We start from the raw sequence: 27,216 nt of genomic DNA, 5'->3' as shown, positions 1-27,216 counted from the left end.
TATTTCCTTGCTAGCTGGAAGCTCTGGGGGTGCAGAGTTGCACCTCCACACCGTGAGTCGGTGTGGAGGTCTTTTTGCATACTCTGCGTGGTTTTTGTAGATTTTTGTACTGACCGCATAGTTCCCTTTCCTATACTCTGACTATTTAGTAAGATTGGGCCTCCTTTGCTAAAACCTGTTTCACTCCTGTGTTTGTAACTTTCCTCTTAACTCACCGTCAATATATGTGGGGGGCTGCCTTTTCCTTTGGGGAATTTCTCTGAGGCAAGGTGAGGCTTTTATTTCTATCTTTAGGGGTAGTTAGCTCTTAGGCTGTGAAGAGGCGTCTAGGGAGAGTTAGGAACGCTCCACGGCTATTTCTAGTGTGTGTGATAGGATTAGGGTTTGCGGTCAGTAGAGCTCCCAACCCTAACCCTAGCCCTAACCCTAAAATGGAAATACATTTTTTAAATTTTATTTTTCCCTAACTAAGGGGGTGATGAAGGGGGGTTTGATTTACTTTTTTAGTGTGTGTGATAGGATTAGGGTTTGCGGTCAGTAGAGCTCCCAACCCTAACCCTAGCCCTAACCCTAAAATGGAAATACATTTTTTAAATTTTATTTTTCCCTAACTAAGGGGGTGATGAAGGGGGGTTTGATTTACTTTTATAGCGGGTTTTAGCGGATTTTTATGATTGGCAGCTGTCACATACTGAAAGAAGCTTTTTATTGCAAAAAATATTTTTTGCGTTACCACATTTTGAGAGCTATAATTTTTCCATATTTGAGTCCACAGAGTCATGTGAGGTCTTGTTTTTTGCGGAACGAGTTGACGTTTTTATTGGTAACATGCTTGGGCACGGGAGATTTTTTGATCGCTTTTTATTCCGATTTTTGTGATGCAGAATAACCAAAAACCAGCTATTCATGAATTTCTTTTGGGGGAGGCGTTTATACCGTTCCGAGTTTGGTAAAATGGATAAAGCAGTTTTATTCTTCGGGTCAGTACGATTACAGTGATATCTCATTTCTATAATTTTTTTATGTTTTGGCGCTTTTATACGATAAAAACTATTTTATAGAAAAAATAATTATTTTGGCATCGCTTTATTCTGAGGACTATAACTTTTTTATTTTTTCGCTGATGATGCTACATGATGGCTCGTTTTTTGCGGGACAAGATGACGTTTGCAGCGGTACCATTGTTATTTATATCCGTCTTTTTGATCGCGTGTTATTCTACTTTTTGTTTGGCGGTATGAGAATAAAGCGTTGTTTTTTGCCTCGTTTTTTTTTTTTTTTTTATACGGTGTTCACTGAAGGGGTTAACTAGTGATATAGTTTTATAGGTGGGGTCGTTACGGACGCGGCAATACTAAATATGTGTACTTTTTTTGTTTGATTTTTTTAATTTAGATAAAGGAATGTATTTATGGGAATATTTTTTTTTTTTTTTCTTTATTTAGGATTTTTTTTTTTTTTACACATGTGGGAATTTTTTTTTTTTACTTTTTTACTTTGTCCCGGGGGGACATCACAGATTGGTGATCTGACAGTGTGCACAGCACTCTGTGAGATCACCGATCTCACTTACAGCCATGCAGCCTGCTCTGCACCCGGAAGTAATCCCTGCAGGACCCGGATGCAGCCCCGTGGCCATTTGGGATCTGGGGCCTGCAGGGATAGGAGACCCTCGCAGCAACGCGATCACATCGCGTTGCTCCGGGGGTCTCAGGGAAGCCCGCAGGGAGCCCCCTCCCTGCGCCATGCTTCCCTGTACCGCCGGCACACCGCGATCACGTTTGATCGCGGTGTGCCAGGGGTTAATGTGCCGGGGGCGGTCCGTGACCGCTCCTGGCACATAGTGCCGGATGTCAGCTGCGATAGGCAGCTGACACCCGGCCGCGCTTCCCCCGTGAGCGCGGCCGATCGTGCTGGACATACTATTCCGTCCTTGGGAATTAGGGCCCACCCCACATGGACGGAATAGTACGTCCAATGGCAGAAAGGGGTTAAAGACAAACACCGACATCATTATTAAGATGTCGGATAAAGGCGGATCTATAGTGGTTCTTAATAAATCTGATTACGCAAATGCCATTCATAATATGTTATCAGAGAACGACATTTATCATTCACTTGAATCGGATCCCTCAGTAGAATTTTCTAAAATGTATAATTGATGAGGGACTCAGCCAGGGTTTTCTCACTGAAAAACAAGCTGAATATATGCACATACAAAATCCAGTCATTCCGATTTTACATGCATTACCAAAAACGCATAAAAATATCTTCCCACCTCCTATGCGCCCCATAGTGTCGGGGATAGGACCTTTCAGTGAACACATAGGGGAATGGTTAGATACAATTTTACAGCCATTAGTTCAGAGAACACCTGGCTACCTGAAGGATTCCAAGGACGTACTCGGCATGTTCAATGGGGTGATTTGGGATCCTGAATGGTCATGGTTACCCTGTGATGTGGTTGCCCTATACACATCCATTCCACATAGGATTGCATTGCATGCTGTCCAGTTCCATCTACATAAGTAGAGTTCATATGATTAGGAGTTACAAATGTATATCATTTCAGTTCTTGCTTTTCTTTTATCTCACAATTTCTTTTTGTTTGATAGAATTTTTTTTCTCCAAAACAACGGAGTTTCAATGGGAGCTAAAATTTCTCCGTCAGTAGCGAACTTGATCATGGCACGGTGGGAGGAGCAGCACATTTTTTGCACGGATATCCCATTTTTTATCAATATTAAATAGTATTCTATGTACATAGATGACCTGCTACTAGTGTGGCAGGGAGATTGTCTCTTTAGAATTATTTCAAATTTATATTAATAACAATCCTTTCAGCCTTAAATATACCCATACATTTGATAAAAAAGCATACATTGTTTAGATGTTTGTCCAGTACTCCATTTACTACTATCAGTAGTTGCACTTACTGCAAAAAGACCGCAGGAAATACCATACTTCATGCACGCAGTTTCCACCCACCACATATGATTCATTCGATTCCAGTGGGTGAGGTCATTAGAGCAAAAAGAAATTGCAGTGACAATGTGACTTTTGACAGTGAAAAAAGGAATATCAGAGAACGCCTTAAAAAAGGAAATATCCTGATTGGACTGTGAGCCGTGCCTATAATATAGCTGAACTTATTACACCGATTTCTGAGTCAGATTCCAATTGTCAGAATCAAATTAAAAGGCACAACATTAATTCCCGTTCAGAACGACCAGTTTTGGCTCTCGCGTATAGCACCCATTTCAGGTCAATTTCTGATATAGTTCACGGATATGTGAACATTTTAAGAGAGGAAGACATTATGGACACTATAGTAAAAGATGGTATAAGGGCTCATTTCCACATGCCAGTCACACGTCCGTATCTCGCATGTGGAAACCAAGCTGTGGAGCCGGCACTCAGGAGCGGAGCGTGCGGCCGCATAGGAACACATGGAGCTGCACAGCTCCGCTCCAAAGTGCCGGCTCCACAGCTTGGTTTCCACATGCGAGATACGGACGTGTGCCTCGCATGTGGAAATGAGCCCTTAGGATTGTATCCAGACGTGCTCCACCTTTAGCTAATTCATTATCCCCCAGCCCTTATGATGCTACTAAAGCAAAAAACTCCTCTACTTGGTTGTCCACCACAGGGTTTTTCAGATGCAATTTCCCTGCAGAACATGTTTACGCTCCAAGAAAACATCTGTTTTTTCCTGCTCAAAAGATCAAAAGAAGTTTAAAATAAAAATTGTTCTCAATTGTAACTCAGCTCACGTAGTATACATAATAGAATGTTCAGCATGCGAACTATTATATGTGGGTTCTACCATCAGGAGATTATAAGACAGGATCAGGGAGCATCTTTATGATATTACCCAGCCCACAACTCGTCATGTAACTAATGCATCCAACCATTTCATAAAATCACACAACAGACAAATTGCACACGTTAGTGTATCTGCAATAGAACAAGTGCATAGAAATATACGTGGTGGAGATAGAGAAAAGAAACTGGGGGATAAGGAAGCTTTATGGATTTACCTATTAAACACTCGAGCACCTCTGGGTTTGAACTTGAAGGAGGAAATGATGTTGCATTATTGATTGATAATAGTTAACATTATTTGTATATCTTATGCACATTTGTACTTGAATGGAATGTGGTGTGTGTGTTTTTTTTCCCCTTGGTTTTTTTTTCTTCGTTTTTTCTTTTTGTGCACTTTGCATGTCATGCTATTCAAGTGTTAATTTCATTCTGTGGAGCAATCATTTTCACTCTGTTCCCACTTGTTTGGGGCATATTTTAACTTTTGGCAAGATTGCTCATTGTGAAACTGAGGACTAAGAGCATTATACGTGTTCGAAACACGTCGTTATTCAAGACATTCCTTCCTCCACTATGCACTGGTTTGTCGAGCAGCTCACTTTTTAAATTTGTCCAAATAAAAAGACTTTTGATTTAATTTCCTGAGCTGGATGCCTTCAATTTCATGCATAAAACAGATGATGCTTTATTTTTTTTTTATTAATTACATTTGAATTGTGAAAAGTGAAGGTTAAAACAAATGGTTTATTTTCTATATTCTTTAAAAATATTTTTCAATTAATGTTCACTATTTCTTTTAATCCTGTTAGGGGATTTAAAACTGAGACCATTTATACTATATCCTGCAATATAGGGAACATTAATGGCCTCATATGTAGCCCAGACACAAGTAGGTGACAAATATGGCGATGATGTGAGTCTTCTGTTGGCCCCCGGCAGCCATTACAGCCCATCAGTACCGTGGTTTGATGGAGGTCGATGTATACCAGCAAAGGAACCATATAAATGTCGCTGTCAGTGATTGATTTAAATGCGTAAACAGCAGTGATCGGAGCTGGCTCCATTTGCAGCCATTAGAGGTTGGTGCTGGACATATTTCCTTTTTGTCCATTGTTTTCTTTTTCACATTGTCTTGAGTACAATTCCCATTGCAGTCAATGCTGTATACGTGTACACCAGCTCCCTCTAGTGGTGGCTAATTACCACTGCACTGCTCTGCTGAGAGACAAGAACACCGAATATCAGGAAGGATTCAGTGAGTGCAGCCATCGGCCCGTAATGTCCGAGATCAGCGTCAGAGCACTATGGGGGGAAATTAACCAACCATTACCGTACATACGGCATTGCAATTTAGGATATTCGGATCATGAGAATGAGGATGATGAAGCCGATGGCCGGCATGTAAATCTTTATAGATACAAATCTGGAGAGCGAAGGAAGCAAGTAGAAGAAGTAGGACTGGTGCAGCCGCTCCGACAGGTTGTTCAGTTTGCGGAATATTCCTTCAATAGTCCTGGGAATAAAAAGAAAGGAAACAGTTCAGGTTCAGGATTGTTTGGTTCCCCCTAGTGGACGCTTGATGGAGTGCACCGTCACCACAGCAGAACTGGAAGAGTGACGTTACTGACCCCCCCATGTGCACTTAAGTACTAGAGGAGTGACGTTACTGACCCCCCATGAAGAGTGACAGTCCACCCATACGCCGGAGAGGAGTGGGCGCCGCACTCCACACATCCACTATGTATATAGTGTGTGGTGTATGTGCAAGTTATTGACGCCTAGAAAGTATAGAGAGTAGAGCTTCATCTGAGAATGTAAAGCTGACGGGGGCAGCAGGGGTCTCACTGTGCCTCACCTTGCCTGTATGGTGCACAGCAGCTGGCTCTTCTGGCAGAACGCTAGGACCAGGTTGACCATATCCAGGTTGGGCAGCCGCCCGTTCAGCCTTTCCACGACCACATCAAAGCTGGTGATGACGTCGCTGCTGATCTCTAGGGACAAGGCGGCCTGGATGGCTCCCGCTCATCCCATCATCACCGGCGACTGCATGTCTGGAAGGTGCAAAGAACACACAGTGCAATACTCAGGACAGCCACTAGATGGCAGCAGAAGAATGCAAGGAGCCCACCCAGCACTAGTGGGGCATTCACAGGTCAGACGGCGCCCCTGATATACACAGAGGCTCAGGTCCAATATTGCTAATAAACTAGGTACACAACAGCTCCTCATACATGTGGACCTGCAGCACTACAAGACCCAGGAAGCCAGATATAAGTGAAAACAATACACAAGAAATGATCGGCCGATTGCTGTGGGTCCATAATAACTAATATAGGAAGGGAACGGGGCGCCCACCCTCATAACATGCCCGATCAGCGGTTATGGTGGCGAGGCGGCCTCTTATCCGGGTTTATAAGAATATATAAAACTTAAATCAATAAGAAAAAGTTCTGCAACTGTCTAAAATATTAATTTTCTTTGCAATCGTCTCACTTTTAAGATCTCAGAGTGTTGTCAGTGAATGGAAACATTCAGGCTAAACAAAAAAAATCCATCCAGACGAGACACCAGTCACAGCTGAGAGTTCGTTACAATTTGGCAAACTCTCTGATACATAGACACGAATTACCAGCACGGAGAAGATATTGAGGGGCATGGGGGGGGGGGCTCTCGTACCGGTCACGTTGACGTCATGGTAGCCCTCCAGCCAGGCCTCCGTGCTGATCAGGTCGTGCTCGTTCACCAGGAATATGTTGTCCCTCGCCCAGTAGATCTGACCTGCGAGTGCACGGACCAGAGTTACAGGCGTATTACCATTTACCATCCGTGCCCCTATAGGAGAGGGGGCACATCAGGGGGTAAAGTATAGAGATGACTAGCACACGACTGAGGGAAGTAAGGTGCTAGTGAACGAGAAATAATCCCAGTACGTATAAGTCTATAATCACTGCACACTTTGCGACAAAATTTATGCTTCAAGAACAAATGCGTTTATTGCACGTGAAAAGGCGACAAGTACAAGACGTTTCGGCCACTCTGTGGCCTTGATCACTGTGTCGCTAAAAAAAAATGAAAACAGATATACATAAGATTTACATTATATACACTATATACAATATATTACAAAAACAGCCGTATACGGCATAATAGGCATAATGAGGGATTGAAGCCATGTCAAAAGGACTAGTGACTTGGGGTATAGCCTATATGGGGACCTTTAAACCAGTATGGGAATAAGAGAGAGATAGATGTTGTTTCAAAGAGACCAGTTATAGTTTTAAGGTCTATCTAGAACTAGAAGGTAAGATAGAAGCTTCAGAACAATAGAGAGTGCTGTGGGGACATACCGTAGTAGAGGTGCGTCACTAAGTTATCCTTGTACGTCCTGGATAGGCATGGGCCAGTTATGGCACGTATAACCTGGTAAGGGTGATGGATACTAATTACAATCAAATAACCGCAGTATGATGCATTTATAAGTGTGCGGAGGCAGTCTCCAGTACTTGTGGTAAGTTACAGTCTAATGTTATGAGGATAAGGTGTACTGGAGTACTGTGATAGGAGTGATGTGAGTAACATAGTACCACAGTTTGAAATCAGGCTAGTGCTGAGGCCACAGTGGGGGTGTTCGTTATACTAAGGGATATAAAGACTATATATTAATGATGGTGCATTATGTGGTAAGCGCAAAACTGAGAATATAGTTACCCTTAGGTTAGAGCTGCACAGACTTAAATAGTAAGTGCGCCCCCTTTGGTTAGACGTGGTGGCAGGGCTGCATGCGGCATATGCGTGCCACTGGAATAAAGTAAAGCGTATGGTGAACAATATAGTGAGACCTCTAAAGATATAATTAGTTGTGACACAAACATGTACTTACATGGTGGCCGGATCCGGAATCTTACATATGTGGAGGAGTGAAAGGGCTGGCACAACCGTGCCTTAGCGGAGGGAAGCCTGGGGGGACACAGGCTGAGCGCTGATTTATGGCGCTCTTAGGTCCGGTATCCGGAAGTGAAAAAAACGCCGGCGCCTGCGCTGTGGAGTCATATCCACGCTTGTGTATAAGGTGTTGCCGGGAAACGTCGGCGCTTGCGCAGTAAGACATCCAGCTCAAGCCGAGCTATAGGGATGAGAGGCGTTGGCGCATGCGCATTGTGCGGTAGGCAGGCCTGCTAATGTGACCATGGTAATGTTAGTGCTCCGTAGAGAAGAGAGGAAGCTAAAGAAGGAAAAGAAACATAGAGCTTGTTGTGGGGGTGGCCCTAAAGATTAGGGGAATAACATGGAATGCCTCTTTATAGGGGTAAACACAGGAAATAACAACAACATGGAAACAACAGCTGTTTTGAGTTATTTATTTTCATTTATGTCCATTTATTTTTTTCGTTGGAATGTGTATTTCCTTGTATGATTTAACTTACTTCATTTATTTTTGTTTATCCGTACCCACCATTGGAATTACCCCAACGACTGTTTCATATCTTTGATCCATTATGTTCTTTTATTGCTGCATTGTAATACGTGATGTACAAATGACTCAATTGACCATGCCCTAGATATGTTTCCATGTTGTTGTTATTTCCTGTGTTTACCCCTATAAAGAGGCATTCCATGTTATTCCCCTAATCTTTAGGGCCACCCCCGCTACAAGCTCTATGTTTCTTTTCCTTCTTTAGCTTCCTCTCTTCTCTACGGAGCACTAACATTACCATGGTCACATTAGCAGGCCTGCCTACCGCACAATGCGCATGCGCCAACGCCTCTCATCCCTATAGCTCGGGTTGAGCTGGATGTCATACTGCGCAAGCGCCGACGTTTCCCGGCAACACCTTATACACAAGCGTGGATATGACTCCACAGCGCAGGCGCCGGCGTTTTTTTCACTTCCGGATACCGGACCTAAGAGCGCCATAAATCAGCGCTCAGCCTGTGTCCCCCCAGGCTTCCCTCCGCTAAGGCACGGTTGTGCCAGCCCTTTCACTCCTCCACATATGTAAGATTCCGGATCCGGCCACCATGTAAGTACATGTTTGTGTCACAACTAATTATATCTTTAGAGGTCTCACTATATTGTTCACCATACGCTTTACTTTATTCCAGTGGCACGCATATGCCGCATGCAGCCCTGCCACCACGTCTAACCAAAGGGGGCGCACTTACTATTTAAGTCTGTGCAGCTCTAACCTAAGGGTAACTATATTCTCAGTTTTGCGCTTACCACATAATGCACCATCATTAATATATAGTCTTTATATCCCTTAGTATAACGAACACCCCCACTGTGGCCTCAGCACTAGCCTGATTTCAAACTGTGGTACTATGTTACTCACATCACTCCTATCACAGTACTCCAGTACACCTTATCCTCATAACATTAGACTGTAACTTACCACAAGTACTGGAGACTGCAGTGGCGTAACTACAAAGTTATGGGCCCCGGTGCGAACTTCCAAATGGGGCCCCCCCCGCCATAAAATTCAATGTAAGCCCCATAGAATACAATGCAGCCCCCCTCATAGTATAATGCAGCCCCTCCATACAGGGGCAGTGACAAAGACACGAGCAAATGGTGACTAGGGGGCAGAGGAGAGGGAACAAGGGGGCAAGGAAGACAGGCACTAGGGGACACATGGGGGCTAGGAGGCAGGGGAGAAGGATACAAGGGGTCTAGTGGGCAAGGGAGACTGACACAAGTGGGCAAGGGAGACTGACACAAAGGGCACACGGGGACTAGTGGACAAGAGAGACTGGCACACGGGGACACGGACTAGTGGGCAAGGGAGACTGACACACGGGGAATAGTGGGCAAGGGAGACTGATACAAGGGGAATAGTGGGCAATGGAGACTGACACACGGGGACAAGCACAAGGGGACAAGGGAGACAGGCACAAGGGGACACATAGGGACTAGTGAGCAAGAGACTGACACAAGGGGACAAGGGATACAAGCACAAGGGGACACACAGGGACAAGTGGGAAAGGGAGACTGACACAGGGACTAGTGGGCAAAGGAGACTGACACAAGCACAAGGGGACAAAGGAGACTGACACAAGCACAAGGGGACATAGGAGACAGGCACATGGGGACACACAGGGACTAATGGGCAAGGGAGACTGGCACACGGGGACACAAGCATAAGGGAGACAGGCTCAAGGGGACACACAGGGACTAATGGGCAAGGGAGACTGGCACACGGGGACAAGGGACACAAGCATAAGGGGACAAGGGAGACAGGCACATGGGGACACACAGGGACTAATGGGCAAGGGAGACTGGCACATGGGGACACAAGCATAAGGGAGACAGGCTCAAGGGGACTCACGGCCCCCTGACCTGCCAGAGCCGCTTGCAGCTGCGACCGTAGTAGTTACGCCGCTGCCTCACACACACATACTACAGATATCACACACACACTACAGATATCACACACACACATCATACTACAGATATCACACACACACACACACACACACACACATCAGTTATTACACACACTACAGATATCACACACACATCATATTACAGATATCACACACATACTACAGTTATCACACACACACACTACAGATATCACACACACACACAGACATACTAGATATCACACACACACACACACATCATACTACAGATATCACACACACACACTACAGATAACACACACACACACACACTACAGATATCACACACACACACACACACACACACACACACACACAACAGATATCACACACACACACATACACACACTACAGATATCACACACACACACACATCATACTACAGATATCACACACATACTACAGTTATCACACACACACACTACAGATACCACACACACACACACACACACACACACACACACACACACACACACACACCAGAGATACCAGCTCATATACACAACTCACAATCTCCTCTCTGGTACAGGGGTGGCTGATGTAAACCGGCTGCAGCTCCTCAGCTTCTCCTGACTAAGGCTAGTTTCACACTAGCGACTAAGGCTAGTTTCACACTAGCGTCGGGAACAACCCGTCGTTGTGCGTCGGGCCGACGTTCCCGACGCTAGTGTGGTCTCCGCCGCACAACGGGGGCAGCGGATGCATTTTTCCCACGCATCCGCTGCCCCATTGTGAGGTGCGGGGAAGTGCGGGGAGGTGGGGGCGGAGTTCCGGCCGCGCATGCGCGGTCGGAAAAAGTGGACCGTCGGGAGCAAAAAACGTTACATGTAAGGTTTTTTTCTCCCGACGGTCCGCTACCACACGCCCAAGCGTCGCAAAACGGACGCGACGTTTGGCAATGCGTCGCAAATGCGTCGCTAATGTTAGTCTATGACGAAAAAACGTATCCAGCAAGAACTTTTGCTGGATGCGTATTTTCGGCAAAACGACGCATTTGCGATGTATTGCAGTTAACGCTAGTGTGAAACTAGCCTAAAGCGGCTCTGTCCCGCACCTCCCCCCTGCTCTCGCCTTCTGTCCCGGGGTTATTTTGGCTTTCTCTTAAAGGGAACCTGTCACCCCGTTTTTTCCGTATGAGATAAAAATACTGTTAAATAGGGCCTGAGCTGTGCATTGCAATAGTGTATTTTGTGGACCCCGATTCCCCACCTATGCTGCCGAAATACGTTACCAAAGTAGTCGTTTTCGCCTGTCAATCAGGCTGGTCTGGTCAGATGGGCGTGGTGTCTTCCCCCAGATCTTGCTTAGTTTTCCGTTGGTGGCGTAGTGGTGTGCGCATGCCCAAGGTCCCGAATCCACTGCACAGGGGAGTGAAAATAGCGTGATGTGCGACATTTCATTGGTGATCGGTGGGGCGGTCATCTTCCTTTGGCCGCGCGTGCGCAGAAGCGGCGCTCTGCTGGCCGCGGCTTCAGGAAAATGGCCGCAGGATGCCGCGCGTGCCCAGATGGAGATCGCGGCGGCCATTTTCCTGAAGCAGAGATGCGACACCTCGTACACACCCGGCTCCGCTCCGTACACCTCGTGCACACCCGGCTCCGCTCCGTACACCTCGTGCACACCCGGCTCCGCTCCGTACACCTCGTGCACACCCGGCTCCGCTCCGTACACCTCGTGCACACCCGGCTCCGCTCCGTACACCTCGTGCACACCCGGCTCCGCTCCGTACACCTCGTGCACACCCGGCTCCGCTCCGTACACCTCGTGCACACCCGGCTCCGCTCCGTACACCTCGTGCACACCCGGCTCCGCTCCGTACACCTCGTGCACACCCGGCTCCGCTCCGTACACCTCGTGCACACCCGGCTCCGCTCCGTACACCTCGTGCACACCCGGCTCCGCTCCGTACACCTCGTGCACACCCGGCTCCGCTCCGTACACCTCGTGCACACCCGGCTCCGCTCCGTACACCTCGTGCACACCCGGCTCCGCTCCGTACACCTCGTGCACACCCGGCTCCGCTCCGTACACCTCGTGCACACCCGGCTCCGCTCCGTACACCTCGTGCACACCCGGCTCCGCTCCGTACACCTCGTGCACACCCGGCTCCGCTCCGTACACCTCGTGCACACCCGGCTCCGCTCCGTACACCTCGTGCACACCCGGCTCCGCTCCGTACACCTCATGCACACACTGCTCTGCTACATCCACCCAAACCCCTCCTGACCTCACACAAAAGCTTACCCTCCTCCAGCACGATGACAAACAGCACTGCACTACTGTCCTGCACTACACGGAAGCCCTTGATCATGTGACTCCAACTCCTCCCCTCCTGTGACCTCATCACAGGTCCTGTGCGCACAGAGCAGTGGCAGCTATAGTAGTGGTGTGCGGCTCTCTGCGGTGGAGGGGCTCTGCTGCGGGTCAAGTGCAGTCCCACCCGTGATCGCGAGTGCACGCGCAGCAGGGCCTGTAAGGAAGAATTATTTAAAGGGCCGGCGGCCCATTTTGTAGCTTAGAGTTCTTAGGAGCCCGCCCAGTCTGCTGGACTGGGTGGGCCCCTAAGCACTGCGGGCCCCGTCGCAATTGCGACCCCTGCGACCGCGGTAGTTACGCCCCTGGGAGACTGCCTCCGCACACTTATAAATGCATCATACTGCGGTTATTTGATTGTAATTAGTATCCATCACCCTTACCAGGTTATACGTGCCATAACTGGCCCATGCCTATCCAGGACGTACAAGGATAACTTAGTGACGCACCTCTACTACGGTATGTCCCCACAGCACTCTCTATTGTTCTGAAGCTTCTATCTTACCTTCTAGTTCTAGATAGACCTTAAAACTATAACTGGTCTCTTTGAAACAACATCTATCTCTTTCTTATTCCCATACTGGTTTAAAGGTCCCCATATAGGCTATACCCCAAGTCACTAGTCCTTTTGACATGGCTTCAATCCCTCATTATGCCTATTATGCCGTATACGGCTGTTTTTGTAATATATTGTATATAGTGTATATAATGTAAATCTTATGTATATCTGTTTTCATTTTTTTTTTAGCGACACAGTGATCAAGGCCACAGAGTGGCCGAAACGTCTTGTACTTGTCGCCTTTTCACGTGCAATAAACGCATTTGTTCTTGAAGCATAAATTTTGTCGCAAACCATCAGGGGGTAAAGGCTGCCTTCATTATGGAAAAGTGCACTATTTGTGACAGGTGAGGCATTGTGTCTGTGATCAGAGGGGGTCTGGGTCCAGAGACCCTCACCGATCGGTCAAACCAGTGCTGTGGAGTGTGCAGCTCGTACATGGGCTCAGTGGTAGGTGTAGGGTCCTTACACAGCCGTGTGCGCAGCTTCTGCATGACGTGTGTGCGCAGAACGGTGTTTTGAGCGATTGGTGGGGGGTAGTCTCAGGACCTGGACCCCAACTGATCAGAAACACTATGCAGCAACTGCAATATAAAAAAGAAAAACTACTTTTACAATACGACATTTACAAACAGAACTGCCAGAAAGTTTTTAAAACATTCAAAGAAGGCAAAAGCCAGAATTTCAGAAATTCAGCAGCCCCCCCCCCCCCTCCACACCCAAAACTGTACTAACAACATCAGCTCGGAACTCAGAAACTAAAACCTCACTTGGCTCCACTGATGTAAAAATAAAAAAGTTGGGGGTCTCCAAATTGGTCAATGAATTATAGGTGCCGCATAAGAACAATAGAAAAGTTGGGGGATCTCTGTAATTGATCAGGGGTCTCAGAGGACCCCCGGCGCTGCCACATACCGGCATTATAAAGCAGCCTCTCTCCGGTGGTCTCACCTTGGAAGTAGGAGGCCAACGCCAGCAGCAGCCCCACCGCCTGGTTGTTGTTCTGGCCCTCGCTGCAGGGGACGCTGAGCACCAGGGACTCGGTACTGGTGGCGCGGGGGGGCCGCAGGATGTCGTACACATTGTTGCCTTTCACCATCTGACAACAGAAGTAGAGGATAAGATTATTACAGGCGCCTTACCCGCCGGCTGGACGAAGCCGTATTCCCCCGTATACACATACGAAGCGCTCCGTGGACTCGTCAAGGAACGGCAGGTTGCGGACAAAGCTCTGGGTGTAAACCTCCAGCCCGATCCCGCACATCGTCCTCTCCAGCCAGGCGACAGGAGACCCCCTGGGCAGAAAGCAGACAAAAGTTAGCCGTCACCCTGCTCCAAGTACTGATCGCCTCCTGCGCTGATGGTTTGTTACAATGTGGCAGTGTAGGTAACAGCCTGGATTGTAGCCCAGGCGGACTGGATATGACTGTAACAAACCCTCAGATGTGACACATCTTACACAGGATCTAGATCTACGTAACACTGTCAGCAAGCAGAGATACTGAAAATAGTGAGACGCTTCAGCGCAGACAATATTACACTATGTATTATCTGCAAACAGCCGGGATGGGAGTCCACTCTGATCTCCCCCCAAGTCCACACTCTGGTCTCTCTTCCCCCTCCCAGCCCACCCTATGATTTCTCCACCGGGCCCACACTCTGATCTCCCGACCACCACCGGGCCCACACTCTGATCTCCCGACCACCACCGGGCCCACACTCTGATCTCCCGACCCACCACCGGGCCCACACTCTGATCTCCCAAACCACCACCGGGCCCACATTCTGATCTCCCAAACCACCACCGGGCCCACACTCTGATCTCCCAAACCACCACCGGGCCCACACTCTGATCTCCCAAACCACCACCGGCCCCCACACTCTGATCTCCCAAACCACCACCGGGCCCACACTCTGATCTCCCAAACCACCACCGGGCCCACACTCTGATCTCCCAAACCACCACCGGGCCCACACTCTGATCTCCCAAACCACCACCAGGCCCACACTCTGATCTCCCAAACCACCACCGGGCCCACACTCTGATCTCCCAAACCACCACCGGGCCCACACTCTGATCTCCCAAACCACCACCGGGCCCACACTCTGATCTCCCAAACCACCACCGGGCCCACACTCTGATCTCCCGACCACCATCGGGCCCACACTCTGATCCCTCTCCTGGTCCACACTCTGATTGCTACCCCCCGGTCCAACACTCTGGAGTTGAGCCGTGTGATGAGACGTGCCAGCGCCTGTCGCCGGTTAGGGTCGGAGAGCATGCCATGACTGCACCATTATAACCGGATGTTTTATCACCCAGCGTGCTGGAGTCAGGAGATGCTGGTATTACAGCCAGGGAGAGATAATAGAAGCATAATATACCGGTGTTGAGGCCGGTCATTACAGCAGTGTGCTGGAGTCAGGAGAAGCTGGATACTACAGCCGGGGAGGGATAATAGAAGAATAAGGCTACGTGCGCACGTTGAGCATTTGGCTTGCAGACATTTTCTGCATCTCTTGGCAGCAAAAACGCATGGTTTTGGTGCATGCATGCATGCAGGTTTTTTTACAGTAAAGAATGCTTTTTTGCACTCAAAAAAAGATTAAAAAAAAAAAATTTCTGATGCAATTTTCTGTTTCATCCCCTTTTTTTCCCATTATCAGAATGAATTGCATCAGGGTAATGGCATTAGGGCTTGGTGTCAGCCGCTGTCACCAAGCCCTAGGAAATGAAGAGGTGTCAGCCAGACACGCTCATTACTAAACCAGTTAGTAATGTGTTAAATAAACACACACAGTCATCAGCCTATGTAGGAGAATTAACAGAACAAACCTAAATAGGCTGTAACCAAACAGCATCTGGCACAAATCAGCGTGCTTCCTGATACCTGTCAATTTTTATAATAAAAAAAAAAAAAAATGTCATGGGGTCCCCCGTAATTTTCATAACCAGCAGAGGGAAATGCCGACGGCTGATTTTACTAAAAGGTTCCCAGGCTATTAATATCAGCTAACAGCTGTTTGCTTAGCCTTTACTAGCTAGGTTACAGGAGGACATCAGTTTAAAAAATTGACGTAGGGTCCCCCTATATGTAATAACAAGCAAAGGCTAGGCAGAAAGATGCGGGCTGATAGCAATAGCCTAGGAAGGGACCATGGATATTGGCCCCCTCCCAGACTAAAAACATCAGCTCTCAGCCGCCCCAGAAATGGCGCATCTAAAAGATTTGCCAAATCTGATGCTTAAGTTCGCTCTTCCCACTTGCTCTAGTGCATTGGCAAGTGGGGTAATAGGGTTGGGGATATTGTCAGCGGTGCTGCTGTGAGAGCACCGGCGCTGATCAGCTGATGAACTCGTGTGACCTCTCTCATGGCAGCTCAGCGCTATACACTGCGGGAGCGATTACCTCCTGTCAGTGTGCAGCCGGCGGCTGGTTAGAGTGGTCACATCTCTTGATGTGACTGTTCTACACGTGAGATAGCCATGGGACTCTCTGGATTATGTAGACCAACGAGGGCAGGAGAGTATAAGATGGTTTATTATTTTTGATTGTTTACAGGAGACTTTGCCATCGGGGATTGAGCATTAGGCCTCTTTCACACTTCCGTCTTTCAGCTCCCGTCGCAATCCCTCGATTTTTGAGAATGCGGGATCTGCATTTTCCCATAAACTTGTATTAGCGACGGATTGTGACAGATGGCCATCCGTTTCATCCGTCGAGCACTGGATCCTGTGTAATAAAATGGTCCGTCGGGCAGAGAAAATGTTCAGAGGAACGTTTTTTCTGCACGTAGGAAAATTGGTCAGCGATGCATCCTGCGCTGCCCGTCACTGGCTACAATGTAAGTCTATGGGCGCAGGATGCGTCGCTGACTGTGAAAAGCAGGAATCCAGCGACGGTCCCGTCTTTTCAAACTGAGCATGCGTAGAAGAATTTCCCGTCAGGGAAATTCTCTCGTTCGCTCTCTTTCTCTTTTTACTATTGATGCTGCCTATGAAGCATCAATAGTAACAAGATATAATGTTAAAAATAATGTAACATTTTTTTTTTTTTTTTTAAATCGCAATATTCTCACCTACCGACGTTCCGCGCAGTGTCACCGAAGCTCCCGGCAGCCAAATGCAATGTATTACTAGGAACGCTAGCTGTTGGGAGCATCGCTGCGCGGGAAGGCCGGTAGGTGACAATACTGCGATTTTTCAATTTGTCCTACATCACCCACCAGGCGGACGCGCTTCCACACAACTCCACCAGAGCTGCCCTATGGGAACTCGGCTCTTTCTCCTCTCCTCTACCTCTTTGGCATAAGTGAGGTTTTGATAAAGACCTGCTGGGGTCGAAACGTTACCCGAATTGAATAGTCCACTGCGAAGACGCATACACAACAGGTGCACATAGGCTCGATGGGTCCATAAGAAAGACGGGCCTACGTTTTTCACAATCTGCACAGGATCCGTCATTTCAACGTCTTGACGGATCCTGTGCAGATTTGGAAGACGGACGTGTAAAGAAGCCTAAGGTGAGTATAGGTTGTTTTTTATCTGTATATGTATTTCATTATTTCACTTATTTTTTTTTTACTTTGATCAGAGGTGTCAGCTGGTGGGAGTAGTAGTCTCATCAGCTGACGCCTGTGAACTGCAGTAAGTTTCTTACCGCGGGTCACAGTAACACCTGCGGGGTCATGCTGACATCTGATGGCGTGAACCCACAGCACTGTGACTGACAGTAACTATCTTACAGGTGGTAAGGTTACCGCCTCACCGGTGTTTCCCACGCTGTAATACAGATGACAGGTGACAGCGTGGGAAACACCACAGGAAGTCCGTAAAAATGCAGACAGAAACTCAGCACAAACATTCTCCACAAACATTTTTATACTCGAGTTTTTGCTGTGGATTTAACGGACTCAATTGAAGTCAATGGGTGAAAAACAATAAAAATCCGCACAAAGAATTACCATGCTGCAGCAAAAACGCACTGCAAATATGCAAGGAAAATCCCTGTCATGTGCACAACACTTCAGGACTCTCACCGACTTAGCTGGGATAAAAATTCTCTAATGTTTTTTGCCCATTTCTGAGCGTAGAAAACGCACCGTGTGCACACAGCCTAATACACCGGTGTGGAGGCCGCACACTATAACACCCAGTGTGCTGAAATATCCGCAGTCTCCTGACTCCAGCACGCTGGGTGCTGTAATGTGCGGCCTGCACACCAGTGTATTAAACTCCTATTATAGCACCCAGCGTGCAGGAGTCAGGAGACGCCGGATGTTTCAGCCGCGAGAGATAATAAAAGTATAATACACCGGTGTGATAAAACCGTGGGGGGACGGAGGGGCGACACAGTATAATATATGGGCGGATATAAGAAGCATCGCAGTGTAATGTACAGGGGCTGTGAGACGCCATAACGTACAGGGGGCTGAGGGGGAGACGCCACAACGTACAGGGAGCTGAGGGGGAGACCCCATAACGTACAGGGAGCTGAGGGGGAGACGCCACAACGTACAGGGAGCTGAGGGGGAGACCCCATAACGTACAGGGAGCCGAGGGGGAGACCCCATAACGTACAGGGAGCTGAGGGGGAGACGCCACAATGTACAGAGAGCTGAGGGGGGAGACCCCATAATGTACAGGGAGCTGAGGGGGAGACGCCACAACGTACAGGGGGCTGAGGGGGAGACACCACAATGTACAGAGAGCTGAGGGGGGAGACCCCATAATGTACAGGGAGCTGAGGGGGAGACGCCACAACGTACAGGGGGCTGAGGGGGAGACGCCACAACGTACAGGGGGCTGAGGGGGGGGGGGGGGGTGACACCATAACATACAGGGGGCTCAGGGGGGGGGGGGGGAATGCCATAACGTACAGGGGGCTGACAGGGAGACTCCATAACATACAGGGGGCTGAGGGGGAGATGCCATAACGTACAGGGGGCTGACGGGGGGACGCCATAACGTACAGGGAGCTGTGGGGGAGACGCCATAAAGTACAGGAGGCTGACGGGGTGACGCAATAATGTATGGAGAGATGAAGGGGGTTGAACGCCATAACATACAGGGGGCTGACGGGGAGGCGCTATAACGTACAGGGAGCTGAGGGGGAGACGCCATAACATACAGGGGGCTGGGGGGGGGGGGGGGGAACGCCACAACGTACAGGGGGCTGGGGGGTGGGGAAGACACCATAACGCACAGAGGGCTCGGGGGGGGGGGGGGGGGGGTTAGAGGGAATGCCATAACGTACAGGGGCTGAGGGGGAGACACCACAACGTACAGGGGCTGAGGGTATGCCATAACGTACAGAAGGCTGAGGGGGAGACGCCATAACGTACAGGGGGCTGACGGGGAGATGCCATAACGTACAGGGGGCTGACGGGGAGATGCCATAACGTACAGGGGGCTGACGGGGAGACGCAATAATGCATGGAGATGAAGGGGGTTGAACGCCATAATATACAGGGGGCTGGGGGGGGGGGGGAGACGCCATAACGTACAGGTGGCTGAGGGGGAGACGCCATAACGTACAGGGGGCTGGGGGGGGGGGGGGAAGACGCCATAACGTACAGGGGGCTTGGAGGGGGGGGGGAGACACGCCATAACGTACAGGGGGCTGGGGGGGGGGGGGGGGGAGACGCCATAACGTACAGGGGGCTGAGGGGCAGACGCCATAACGTACAGGGGGCGACGCCATAACGTACAGGGGGCTGAGGGGCAGACGCCATAACGTACAGGGGGAGACGCCATAACGTACAGGGGGCTGAGGGGGAGACGCCATAACGTACAGGGGGCTGAGGGGGAGACGCCATAACGTACAGGGGGCTGACGGGGAGACGCCATAACGTACAGGGGGCTGACGGGGAGACGCCATAACGTACAGGGGGCTGAGGGGGAGACGCCATAACGTACAGGGGGCTGAGGGGGAGACGCCATAACGTACAGAAGGCTGAGGGGGAGACGCCATAACGTACAGGGGGCTGACGGGGAGATGCCATAACGTACAGGGGGCTGACGGGGAGACGCAATAATGCATGGAGATGAAGGGGGTTGAACGCCATAATATACAGGGGGCTGGGGGGGGAGACGCCATAACGTACAGGTGGCTGAGGGGGGAGACGCCATAACGTACAGGGGGCTGGGGGGGGGGGGGAAGACGCCATAACGTACAGGGGGCTGGGGGGGGGGGGGGAGACGCCATAACGTACAGGGGGCTGGGGGGGGGGGGGGGGAGACGCCATAACGTACAGGGGGCTGAGGGGCAGACGCCATAACGTACAGGGGGCGACGCCATAACGTACAGGGGGCTGACGGGGAGACGCCATAACGTACAGGGGGCTGAGGGGGAGACGCCATAACGTACAGGGGGCTGAGGGGGAGACGCCATAACGTACAGGGGGCTGACGGGGAGACGCCATAACGTACAGGGGGCTGAGGGGGAGACGCCATAACGTACAGGGGGCTGAGGGGGAGACGCCATAACGTACAGGGGGCTGAGGGGGAGACGCCATAACGTACAGGGGGCTGAGGGGGAGACGCCATAACGTACAGGGGGCTGACGGGGAGATGCCATAACGTACAGGGGGCTGACGGGGAGACGCCATAACGTACAGGGGGCTGACGGGGAGACGCCATAACGTACAGGGGGCTGACGGGGAGACGCCATAACGTACAGGGGGCTGACGGGGAGACGCCATAACGTACAGGGGGCTGACGGGGAGACGCCATAACGTACAGGGGGCTGACGGGGAGACGCCATAACGTACAGGGGGCTGAGGGGGAGGGGAGACGCCATAACGTACAGGGGGCTGAGGGGGAGGGGAGACGCCATAACGTACAGGGGGCTGAGGGGCAGACGCAATAACGTACAGGGGGCGACGCCATAACGTACAGGGGGCTGAGGGGGAGACGCCATAACGTACAGGGGGCTGAGGGGGAGACGCCATAACGTACAGGGGGCTGAGGGGGAGATGCCATAACGTACAGGGGGCTGACGGGGAGACGCCATAACGTACAGGGGGCTGAGGGGGAGACGCCATAACGTACAGGGGGCTGAGGGGGAGACGCCATAATGTACAGGGGGCGACGCCATAACGTACAGGGGGCTGAGGGGGAGACGCCATAACGTACAGAAGGCTGAGGGGGAGACGCCATAACGTACAGGGGGCTGACGGGGAGATGCCATAACGTACAGGGGGCTGACGGGGAGATGCCATAACGTACAGGGGGCTGACGGGGAGACTCAATAATTCATGGAGATGAAGGGGGTTGAACGCCATAATATACAGGGGGCTGGTGGGGGGGGGGGGGGGGGGAGACGCCATAACGTACAGGTGGCTGAAGGGGGAGACGCCATAACGTACAGGTGGCTGGGGGGGGGGGGGGAAGACGCCATAACGTACAGGGGGCTGGGGGGGGGGGGGAGACGCCATAACGTACAGGGGGCTGGGGGGGGGGGGGGAGACGCCATAACGTACAGGGGGCTGGGGGGGGGGGGGGGGAGACGCCATAACGTACAGGGGGCTGAGGGGCAGGCGCCATAACGTACAGGGGGCGACGCCATAACGTACAGGGGGCTGAGGGGGAGACGCCATAACGTACAGGGGGCTGAGGGGGAGACGCCATAACGTACAGGGGGCTGAGGGGGAGACGCCATAACGTACAGGGGGCTGAGGGGGAGACGCCATAACGTACAGGGGGCTGAGGGGGAGACGCCATAACGTACAGGGGGCTGACGGGGAGACGCCATAACGTACAGGGGGCTGAGGGGGCGACGCCATAACGTACAGGGGGCTGACGGGGAGACGCCATAACGTACAGGGGGCTGACGGGGAGACGCCATAACGTACAGGGGGCTGACGGGGAGACGCCATAACGTACAGGGGGCTGACGGGGAGACGCCATAACGTACAGGGAGCTGACGGGGAGACGCCATAACGTACAGGGGGCTGACGGGGAGACGCCATAACGTACAGGGGGCTGACGGGGAGACGCCATAACGTACAGGGGGCTGACGGGGAGACGCCATAACGTACAGGGGGCTGAGGGGGAGACGCCATAACGTACAGGGGGCTGAGGGGGAGACGCCATAACGTACAGGGGGCTGAGGGGGAGACGCCATAACGTACAGGGGGCTGAGGGGGAGACGCCATAACGTACAGGGGGCTGACGGAGAGACGCCATAACGTACAGGGGGCTGACGGAGAGACGCCATAACGTACAGGGGGCTGAGGGGGAGACGCCATAACGTACAGGGGGCTGAGGGGGAGACGCTATAACGTACAGGGGGCTGAGGGGGAGATGCCATAACGTACAGGGGGTGAGGGCAGACGCCATAAAGTACAGGGGGCTGAGGGGGGGGAAGCTATGACGTACAGGTGATCAGAGCCTTCAATAGTGACATTACACAGGAGTCACTGATACACAGACATCACTGTCCCGGTCACCATGTAACGTGCACACATTACACACCGCTCCTGGTGACTGCACTGACCGGTCATCACACAGGGGCCGGATTACCGCACAGACCCCCGCACCTTCCGTCTCTCCCTCACCTCCTCCGTGTGCAGCCGCTGCTGTCACTGCACAGACTTCCGCAACACAAGACTTCACTGCAGCTGGAGGAGCCCTGACACCACGAAAGAACGCGCATGCGTATACTCACATGGACAGGACGTCATGGAAGGTCCTACAGCACACTGTGTAATATTATCTGCCATTCCGTCCTCCCACCACCAGGTGTCGCTGGCTATCTCTGCCATGACGCTCTGTCCACTGTGGTTATAAAAGAGCGATCTCAGCGAGCAACAGCGCCATTTTAAGCACATGTTCGCTGTAGAGAGGAGGTTGTGTGAGGCTGTGAGCTGTCTGAGGGCAGGAAACGGCTGTGACGCCATTACACAGCAAAGCTAGGATAGTTAGACAGCTGACCGCACTGCAGTGAATGGCGTTAGTGGGACTATATATAGTCTAGGGTTTTAGTGATTCCATGAGGTAAAAGTCAGAGCAGTGTCTGAGATCACTATACGGACACTAATCACGTCAGGAAGTCTGTAGTGTTGGTTTAGGACGCCACAATAGGAAAAACGCACAGAATCTACATTTTTTTCAAAGATTTCGTCTGAAAAAATACCAATAAATATGCAGCAATAAGGAAATTGCGGATATGAGGGGGAAAGATGCTGCAGAGCAGACAAATAGTGATCCTAAATTATGAATAGCGACATCGAATGACGGCACAAAAGTGACTAAACTCTTAAAATGAGTGAATAATACAGAGATCTTCCAAGAGCGAAGGAGGCGACGAGAGAAAACAGCGCAAAAGATGTAATATAGACAAAAATCAGCAAATTATGTGTATTTCATCAAGACCAAAAAAACCTGAAGGCACGAAAATGTTTAAACTTCATAGGTTTATAAATGACTAATAAAGGGGAAAATCACGTTCAGTATAAATAAGATGAATTAAGAAATGGACGAGGCAGAAAATGATCTTACAGCGCCCTAATACAGAACATAAAATAAGAAAAGCTGCGCAATAACTGACAACTGGAAAAGGAGGAAAAATTCACATTTTAAAACACAAAAAGAAAAAACGAAATTTATTGTGATGTGCCCTCTGCCTTCTCCAAGAACTAAAAACATTACAGAATATAAAAAGGGAAAAAATAAGACATAAATAATAAAAGTACCTGTGAAGCGCATTTATGTCCTAAGGCAAATCCTCCAGAAACCTGCAGCAAATAGAATAACAGCAGTCCATGGGTGTACGTCCCGTATATTTACCCAGTATGTTTATTATCAGGCATTACTAACACCTTCGGCCTCGTTCACACAATGGTTTTTCTTGCACCAGTGTATCCATGTTTTTTGCGGATATCGCTCTTACCTATAGGGCTGTGTGCACGTCGCAGATTTGGTGCGATTTTGCTGCATTTTTTCTGCCCGGATTTGTGACAAAATCTGATGCCAGCAAAGTGAATGAGAAGCCTGACGTGTCATGCACATTTTAAGTATTTGCAGATTTGGTGCAGAAAATAATCTGCTGCATGTCAATTCTCTGAGTTTTTATCCTACGTTTTCACCATTGACTTAATTCATATCAGGCAAAAACTCGCCAAAATCACACGTTTTTCCAGCCACGAAATGCAGAAATTTTACTCAACATATGCACATTTTTTTTATTGGGGTCCCCCATTTTAATAACCAATAAAGTCTAAAGATACAACTGGGTGATGATATTAATAGTTTGTGAAACTCCATGTATGTTACACTTTTCACAGACTATAATCTTCACCCCACAGTTGTACACTTTCCCGCTGATGCTTTTTACTGTTGTGTGTGATTTACTGATTAAAACAACAAATCTTTTTTTTTTTTTTTAAAAGGACAAATGAGACAAGGCCTTTTTCATACACAAAAACATACTTATAGATTTGTATGCCAAAAACAAAAATAAGCATATTATTTCCTTATGCCGAAACCTAATTATGATTTATAGCAGCAAAAAAAGGAAAAAAAAAAAACTTAAGTGGGGGAACTTACAATCAGGGCATGGACTGGGTGTTGAAAAAAGGTGATGGAGCAGAAAATCGAGTGGACACATAAGGGCTCATTTCCACATGCGAGTCACACGTCCGTATCTCGCATGTGGAAACCAAGCTATGGAGCCGGCACTCCAGAGCGGAGCATGCGACCGCATAGGAACACATGGAGCTGCACAGCTCCGCTCCTGAGTGCCGGCGCCAGAGCTTGGTTTCCACATGCGAGATACGGACGTGTGCCTCGCATGTGGAAATGAGCCCTAAGGATAACTGACTGAAGGGGGGACTAAAGGGTGGGAAAACCACATGGTCCTAAGTCTCTGATTGAAAATGTATTTCAGAACCCAAAACATCAGCCTGATGGTGGGACTCTGGGGTATATAAGGCGGTTGTGTAGACATCTCCGAACCAAAAGCCTAATTGAAGAATGCACCTCTGCCCTTGTCTTGTTTGAGCTGACATTGTATCCTGGAAATTAAATATAGGCTGGCTAGTCTGTAGAAGGTTGTTTTTGTTTGCCAATAATGTTGGCCAGGATGGTGCGAGTTTGGCTGCAGGCTGTGGGCTACAGGAGGAGGTGATGCTGGTCGGTGTAGGCTGTGGGCCACAGGAGAAGGTGGTGCTGGGGGATACAGGCTCTGGGCCACAGGAGGAGGTGTGGTGCTGGAGGAGAGGTGGAGGATGTTGGCCAAATCTTGAGTCGAGTGCAATTTTTTTTTACTCTTTATCTGATTTTGCAGGATGTTTTCGAGGCATCTTGAGTAATGGCCACTTCTAAAATTAATGTAATTGTTAGCCTCTACTTTAAAAAAGTTTAACCCATTAAGGACCAGGGGTATTTCCATTTTTGTGTTTCCTTTTTTTGCTCCCCTTCTTCGTTGTACTTTTGATCGACACCGTTGATTTTACCATATCATGTATTGGAAAAGGGGGAAAATACTCAAAATGCTGTGAAATTGCAAAAAAGTGCAATTCCACAATTTTTTGGGGGAATTTTTTTTTATCATGTTAACTAAATGCTGAAACTGACCTGCCGTTATGATTTTCCAGGTTATTACAAGTTCATAGACCCCAAACATGTATAGGTTCTTTTTTATTTAAGTGGTGAAAAATAAATCCAAAGTTTGTAAAAAACAAAAAACAAGTTGACATTTTCCGAGAACCATAGCGTCTCCATTTTTCGCCGGATGAGGGCTTATATTTTTGGGCGCCGATCTGACATTTTTATTGATATCATTTTGGTGTATATGCGTTCTTTTGATCGCCCTTTATTGCATTTTATTGCATTGTTGCAGTGACCATAAAAATGTAATTCTGGCGTTTCGATTTTTTTCTTGCTTCACCGTTTACCGATTCTTTTTATATATTGATAGATCGGGTGATTCTGAACACAGCAATACCAAATATGTGTATATTTGATTTTTTATTTTATTTTGAATGGGGCGAAAGGGGGTGATTTGAACTTTCATATTTTAATAACTTTTTTTTTACTTTTTACTTGCTGCAATAGTCTTCATGAGGGACTAGAAACTGCTATCATCCAATTGCTTGTTCTACATAGAGCAGGGCTCTATTATGTTTTGTAGATAATATTTAGTCTGTGGCTAATATTAAAACATAACAGTTCTATGTTATGAGGGATATTGGAGTAGAGGAAGGTGTCATAGAAAATATTAAAAATCCTTGAGGTCCCTCATTCCCCCCATTTTTGAAGCTTTGTGAAGCAGATAAATTAAAATGCAAGGATTCCTCTTTATATCCTGGTGACTGAGGAGAATGTGTATTGTCCACAGAGATAGAGGAAAAGGTAATTAGGATCTAAGTGGATCAAAGAAGATCTTGCACCTTTTTCAAATAGCTATGGTCACTGCATTTACAATAAATCAGCAGATAGTATGTCTGCAGGAGAAAATATGGAATATTAGATTTGCTATACTTCCAATAGTAATGAGACATACATTATTGGAACCGGGATAGCTAGGCCAAAAATATACATATTTCTCATAATTATAAACCAGCCAAAAATCCCCATATCCATAGGCGCCATATAACCACCAGTAGCTAGGCCATGTTTGATTTCTACGCGTAGCTAAAATCCCTATAGAAAAGAAGACATCAGTATCGACCTTCTGTGATCGCACTATGAGGAGTTATTACATAAATTGGGATTTCCTAAAATTATGAAGGGCTGAGTCCAGCCCACAACCGGGTCCTTATGAGGTCATCATAGAGGAGTGTGTTGGTGGGACTCGGGGTCTGATAAAAGATGAATCCCAATTATCAGCCTTCGTACAGAGAGTTACATTTCATGTATGTAGAGACCCTGTTTATCGACAGACCAATCGAAGCGCTCTCCTTCGGGTAAACTGAATCGTCTTTGCGATCAATGTACTGTTGTAAGTCTCCTCTTTAACCCTTTTGTTTTATGTAACTTTATGCTGTAATGTTTTGTCCCCCTTGTAAAATCTTTTGTATATTTTTAATAAACACTGCCTCCCTTTGGATTAAATATAAAACTTAATAGTTCTGTTCTGTAACCTACACCTCAAAGTGATAGCTACCGTTTA

General features: G+C 48.7%; 1 protein-coding gene across 7 annotated transcripts; it reads right to left on the bottom strand.

Annotated features, from left to right (window-relative positions):
* Positions 1-3,903: 3,903 nt before the first annotated feature.
* On the bottom strand, positions 3,904-22,898 carry LOC143782997 (GPI-anchor transamidase component GPAA1-like). Of its 7 annotated transcripts, none has more exons than XM_077271120.1 (6): positions 22,771-22,898; positions 14,283-14,394; positions 14,051-14,198; positions 6,502-6,603; positions 5,681-5,876; positions 3,904-5,338 (listed from the first exon to the last, which is right to left on the bottom strand). In XM_077271120.1, coding segments are annotated over exons 1-5 (393 nt in total). In that variant the 5' UTR covers positions 22,773-22,898; the 3' UTR covers positions 3,904-5,338; positions 5,681-5,847. The 7 variants fall into 7 exon arrangements, with proteins under 7 accessions (XP_077127235.1, XP_077127230.1, XP_077127233.1 ...); XM_077271115.1 differs by having other exon boundaries at positions 22,661-22,779; XM_077271114.1 differs by lacking the exon at positions 22,771-22,898 and adding an exon at positions 22,661-22,761 and having other exon boundaries at positions 4,307-5,338; positions 14,015-14,198.
* Positions 22,899-27,216: the final 4,318 nt, after the last annotated feature.

The sequence above is a fragment of the Ranitomeya variabilis genome, chromosome 6, assembly GCF_051348905.1.
Source record: "Ranitomeya variabilis isolate aRanVar5 chromosome 6, aRanVar5.hap1, whole genome shotgun sequence".
Taxonomy (NCBI): Eukaryota; Metazoa; Chordata; class Amphibia; order Anura; family Dendrobatidae; genus Ranitomeya; species Ranitomeya variabilis.
This window is presented reverse-complemented; position numbering and strand designations above follow the sequence as displayed.